Source organism: Lissotriton helveticus, chromosome 3_1, assembly GCF_964261635.1.
Source record: "Lissotriton helveticus chromosome 3_1, aLisHel1.1, whole genome shotgun sequence".
Lineage (NCBI taxonomy): Eukaryota > Metazoa > Chordata > Amphibia > Caudata > Salamandridae > Lissotriton > Lissotriton helveticus.
Window position 1 is genome coordinate 1,409,824,209 of NC_136061.1, and position 6,373 is coordinate 1,409,830,581.

The window sequence follows — 6,373 nt, forward strand, 5'->3', positions numbered from 1 at the left end:
GCTTGTCTGGCATGTTGATTGTTTGTAGGATAGTGTCAGTTTGTGATAGGCTGAGCAGCAGGATGCTGCTCCTGGTGGGGCTGATCCATCTTATTTGTAACTATGATCCAATAAACCTACCTATAATGTAGTCCACAGCATTTGAACCTTGATTACAACACTGTCGCAGATCTAGGAAAAGAAACCATGTGTGCCAGAAGGTTATGAAGATTTGAGAAGAAACTAAGAACTAAAAAAGCTTAAAAGAAATTGTATCTACAGCAAAATGAAGGTCGAAAAGAAATTGAAGCTTGTGAGATTTAATGTGCCCTGGACACAGTCCTACCAGTGTCTATTTACACCAGACCACCTGCAATCCAGGACATTTGAACAGGTGTGCATCTGAATGAAATTATGACTGCATCAAACTATGTGCACACGTTCCAGCAGTGTGTATTCTGTAGAAACCGTGGTCTCAAATCATCTGACAGCCTGATTGTGAAGGTGTCCACCGAACAGTTAACAGACAGAAGAAAATCCGCATCAGCGGTTTCGGGCTGAAGTGGATCTTTATTGGTGTTCAACTGCATAGCGAGCTGTGAGTATATACAGACTTCAAGATGATGAATGTAAGTAGCGCTGTTTAAGTTAAACTCATGGTTACTTCAGCATTGTAACGTAGTGGGCGCAGCATGAACCGTGTAGGTGGAGTGGCCATGTGGAATGTTACGCGCAAGTCATCAGCACTTCTCTTGGTTTCCAGCTGCGAGGGAAACCTGCACTCAGAACTCCACATCTGCAGGAGGAGAGAGAATGAACCGGACGCAAAACGGCACAAAGTCTTCAACTCTGACCTGTGTTGTACTTCGGAGGAGCCGCGAACTGGGTGGGAGCTGTGTGTGTATTGGAGCTGTAACGTTGCATGCAAGAAAAAAATAGAACTCTAACGGCTTCAGGAAATAGCTGTGTTGCACGAAGGCAGCATTGCATAACAGCGCGAGTCTGGAATCAAGCTGTGCAGTGATCCAACCGTGTCCGCCACTAAAACTGCAGTGGGCGTGCATAGTACGCAGTAAGTGAGGTAGGACCGGAGAAGTTCTTGGCGTGGTTTGTGGAAATTAAAGGACACCTTGATAATGCTGTGTCCAGGCAGATTCCAGCGTATTTGTCAAAGGCTCATGCTGTGACAACACTGGGAGTACGTTGCAAATTTTGAGTTAGAACAGAACTTGGCAGGAAATGTTTGGCGCAGACCACGGTGACCACTTTATTTGATTTTCTTTCTTTTAGGGTGGACAATAATGACAATTTCTTATGAGATGTGTACTAAGAGGAGTTTGGGGTGAGAGGTCGCTCACTGGTGATCTTGAGTTTTATTGGGGGCTACTGTCCAATGCCATTTCCACTTTATGTATGTGTGCTAATAATATGCTGCATTGGTGTTTTTGTTCTTTAAGGGTGTGTTAGGTATGCCATAAGTTTTGTTGCCTGTTTGGCCGATGTACTGATTTGGGTCATGGTGTGAAGGTTCTAGTGTGGGGGTCCTAGGGTGAGACCATGTTCTGGTTCTGACTTGTGACAGATTTTTTTTCTACCCTTTCTAAGGGGTTAAGGGCAGTGTTTTAAGCCAAGGAGTTGCTCCCCTCCTGAGGCTTTAAGGGAAAAAAGGCATTGTTTTAGCACAAGGTACCACCTCTCCCATGTCCTGTTTGTGATGCTGGGGGAGGAGTAGATATGTAGTTGCATTGTTGTGAAGTGTGATTTTTAGCTCAATGTTACCCGTCTCAGTGTTTTCATGAAGGATACAGGCTGGTCCTGTGTTATTGTGTAATGTGGGAAATGAGTGGTTGTTCCAGTTTTTGGGTAACCTGCACTCTTGCATTGTGTGGCCTCTTGTCCTTTTGATTTGTGGAACATGTTGTTCTATTGTATCCTTAAGAGGGGAAGATGTGTTGTGACTTGCTTTGGTTGCTATGCGTTCTCCCCAGAGTTCATGTCCCTGTTGCTCAGCCAGAGTGTGAGGTCCTCTGGAATGTAGACTGTGGGATAGAGTGCCATGACAGTTGGTGATGGACTGAGCAGCAGGATGTTGTTCCTGGTGGGGCTTAACTATCATTCTGCTACTATTTACTTGTAACTGTGATCTATTAATCCTACCTATAATATAATCCATGGCATCTGAACCTTTATTACTACATACTGCATGGTTAGATTTTTTTTTTAACTAGAATGAAGTGGGTCTACTTTTTTTTTTTTTTTTTTTGGTTTGGTGGTGCTTTAAAAAGTAACACATTGAGGTAGGATTTGAAAGAGTAGGTTGAAACTGGCCTTTCACTGAATGGTTTGTTACACCGATTTGTCAAAGATGCCTGAACCTAGACCTGCATGCGGCAATCTAGGCTCAGTAGCACTCACCGAACGGTGGGAATGTGGTGGCAGATTGCTGGAATCTTGGCCTAGAACTCCAGAGCTGATCAATGCACTGTTACTGAATTACACACGACTCAAGGGCCCAGCCCCAAGACAGTGTCTGACTATGTTTTGAAGGCAGTTGTGTTTTTCCAGATGACTGTATTGCTGTTGAGAGCATAGACCATGTAGTGTGTACATTGCGGTTTGAGTATGTGTGCCGTTTACAAAGTAAAATCCCTGTCCGAAGTTGTTTTGTTACTGTGCTTTTAATGATGTGCAAGTGCCTTATGTTTGAGCAGTATGCACCTACACCACTTTACAGAATATTGTATGTGCTTTCTTGCAGCCGAAAGCAACAATGGCTACCATATCATTTTAAAATGAAGACTTCATTTGGAGATCCTGGCGAAAATTAAGAATTCTCAGATGATGGATAACCTCAACCTTGCAAGACTGGAAACGAGAAACCAAGTATTAATAGATCGGTGTGAGGAAAACCCTACTTTATCAAAATAAAAGCTCCAGCGTTTTCTGTGGTTCTGCTTTGTACTTACAAGTGCCTTAATGTTAAGGGACAACACCCGAAAAAGGGATAAAAAGCAAGAACTTGGATTTGTAGTTTCTTGGAGGGCAGGATGATATATATAATTTGGTATTTATAGCAAGTAAGATCTGACTAGCTTGGCAGAAATGATATGTGGCCTTACTTTTTTTAATAACACCATTTCACCAGTTTAAACGTTTCGCCCAATTAGTGTTTGTTTTATTTTAAAGAAAAATCTGCAAATACTGCCCGTTCATGCAGAACAGTGGTTTTGGTTGGATAGAAATATAGGCACTGAATCTCTGTAAATGTCTCCTGCTTATTTTGCTCCCTTTTAATGTTGCCATACATTTTTTTTTACTTTTATATTAAAATGGCTCCAATGTTCTACAAGTGTTTATTATTTTTTCCGCTGGCACTATTTTTTTTGTAGAAGTCTTGTAACAAAGAAGGGTCTGTGAACGGTTTAGTGAAATGATAGGAAAGTGACAACTATGCCACTTTTGGCTAGTTTACAAAGTACGCCACCGGTTTGTCTTTTATGGTATTGTAACAGATGCGGTGATTGGTGGCATTTAAATAGTGTGTATACACAATGTTAAAATCTTGCTTTACTCTAACTTTGAAAACATGTATTGTTGTAAAGTAATTGAAGCCGATTAGGAAATTGATTGTATTGTGCATTGCTTTGTTCTAGAAAACAATGTATACATTTTTGCAGGTACATCTAGCATCAACACTACTTTTCCTTATATTGCCATTTTGCCTATTTTTACTTGTGTACCTTGGTTCTCATTACTGTTTAAGAACGATTTGCTGATGTTGCTTGTATGTAATGCTGACTGCCATTGCATGCTTGATTGATACCTGTTGGGGCATTAAGTAGAGAGTCGTACTGCTAGCCCTAGGCAGTGCTATTTCTGGCTTGGGCTGTACAATGCGTCGACTCTGAATAAATCTGGTCTCATCACCCAATAAGAAATACTCAAACAGAACATTCTGGATTACCCATTGAGTGTTGTCAAATGGGTATAACAAACGTTATTTTTTCCTGTCCTGCATGGCCCCTTTATAGTAATGGATGGCAATAGAGCACTTTTGCACTAATGCAGAACATGCTTTTGTCTGACTTATCAAAAGTGCTTTCTACTATTGGGTGCTCTAGGCGTGCTTTTGTGGTAGCTAGTATTCCATTCCTTCCTGTTTTCTTTTGTTTTCTATTCTATGTGGTTCTTTCGTGGTACATCTGGCTCCCATGGAATTATGCAATTGCTCGTTACTGTTATGGTGGCTTTTTGTGTATAATTTGACTAAATGTGAACTAGATTAGTGAACTGGCTTTAGTTATGCCCAGGCAAAGTTATTCGACTCAACAGTGATTTTGTTTCCGTGCCTTCCAAATTTTTGTGAAGGTTTGGCTGGAAAAATCATCATACTTCTTTTTATTCAAAAAGAAAAAATGTGAACTTCATGAAATATTTCTTTATCAAATGTAAAACAACTTCAGATTTGTGCAGGCTTCATTCTGCACACTGTGCATAGCTTTCCTGTCTCTCCAGTTATGCCTCCTGCCACCTGCACTGTGCATCAACTGCCAAACCTGACTGATAGACCATATATCTTTAGAACTGCAAGATCTAGTCCTACCTAGTATGTCTGTCCCCAGAAAGACATGCCAAAATACCTATCTTTTGTATTACATCAGATAGTAATTCTGTGGTGTTGTAGCTGTAATAGTTACAATAGACCAGGTGAGTGAGTGTTAATTGCGCTGGGGTATGACAATAGTTAGACTGAAAATCAGAAGCTCAAAGAATAAGGTTGCGGTCACCCACCATCAACCCAAATGGGTAATGTTCAGACAAAGCCACATATAGAAGATAAACAAAATATATCCTGAGCTGGACAAAAGTACATACACACAAGTAAACAAATTCCAAAAGATGAGTGATCTTCATATCTTCCTTTATTAATGCTGTTTTTCTTCATAAAACACACTAGCCGCCAACACGTGTTTAGTCTTGGTGTAGTTAACCATAGACTTCGTCAGGGCTAGAATATTATTATCTACATAATCAAAAACTACAAAGGTCATACAATACAATATACTCACTAACCATCAGCTAATACACACCTCCATTGTGCCCTATTGTTAATTACATAGTGGCTGAATGCACATACAACAAACCCCCTAGTCAATTATCTTTTTATACTATAGCAAACAGAATATTAACACGCCAAAAGCCTACAGGAACACAAGTAAAATCTCCCCTCTTATATAAACAAAGAGTAGTAAAGTTTAAGCAATAGACACATAATCAATGCTTAGTATTGCCACTTATTTACCATGCTTATCAAACATAGTAAACTATTTCCGTGATAGTCATTAGTTCCAAGAAGGAGAAAACCAAACATGAAATGGTCCACTCTGTGTCTCAAACCCATGCAGGAAACACCATGAGTGATTAAAATATAAAAAATATAACTGAGAAGACCACACACAAGACCAAAGTATATAGCCATATTCATAAAAGTGTTGCGACAAATCGCAGGAGACAGTTAGCCCAGAGATAAATGTGCAGACAGATTGTAACCCCAGAGTCTTTTTACTGCTCCTAATAAGAAAGTATACTCACCTATAGCTAGAATCAAATAAAGCTCTCCATAATTCACGAGAACATTTAAAAGATAATCTATAATCAAAAGAAATAACATAAGAAAAAGACCAGTCGATATATCCAATTTAGACATGTATCTGATAATCACTAGATGTACTGAGAGCCACTCGCTCGTTTTTCGGAGGCTGGAGAGCTTTATTTGATTCTAGCTATAGGTGAGTATACTATCTTATTAGGAGCAGTAAAGACTCTCTGGGGTTACAATCTGTCTGCACATTTATCTCTGGGCTAACTGTTTCCTGCGATTTGTCGCGACACTTTTATGAATATGGCTATATACTTTGGTATTGTGTGTGGTCTTCACAATTATATATATTTTAATCACTTATGGTGTTTCCTGTATGGGTTTGAGACAGAGTGGACTATTTCATGTTTGTTTTTCTCCTTCTTGGAACTAATGACTATCACAGAATTAGTTTACTATGTTTGATAAGCATGGTAAATAGGTGGCAATACTAAGCATTGATTATGTGTCTATTGCTTAAACTTTACTACTCTTTGTTTATATAAGAGGGGAGATTTTACTTGTGTTCCTGTAGGCTTTTGGTGTGTTAATATTCTGTTTGCTATAGTATAAAAAGATAATTGACTAGGGGGTTTGTTGTATGTGCATTCAGCCACTATGTAATTAAAAATAGGGCACAATGGAGGTGTGTATTAGCTGATTGTTAGTGAGTATAATGTATTGTATTTTATGACCTTTGTAGTTTTTGATTATGTATATTATAATATTCTAGCCCTGAAGTCTATGGTTAACTTC

At 39.4% G+C, this 6,373-nt stretch overlaps 1 protein-coding gene across 2 annotated transcripts in view; it reads left to right on the plus strand.

Annotated features, from left to right (window-relative positions):
- The window catches only part of TFCP2L1 (transcription factor CP2 like 1), a 105,895-nt gene extending 101,978 nt beyond the window's left edge, over nt 1–3,917 (plus strand). For both annotated transcript variants that reach the window (XM_078682068.1, XM_078682069.1), the window contains one exon: nt 2,738–3,917. In XM_078682068.1, coding sequence (XP_078538194.1) covers nt 2,738–2,775 — 38 coding nt within the window. In that variant the 3' untranslated portion in view covers nt 2,776–3,917. The remainder of the gene's footprint in view (nt 1–2,737) is intronic.
- Nucleotides 3,918–6,373: the final 2,456 nt, after the last annotated feature.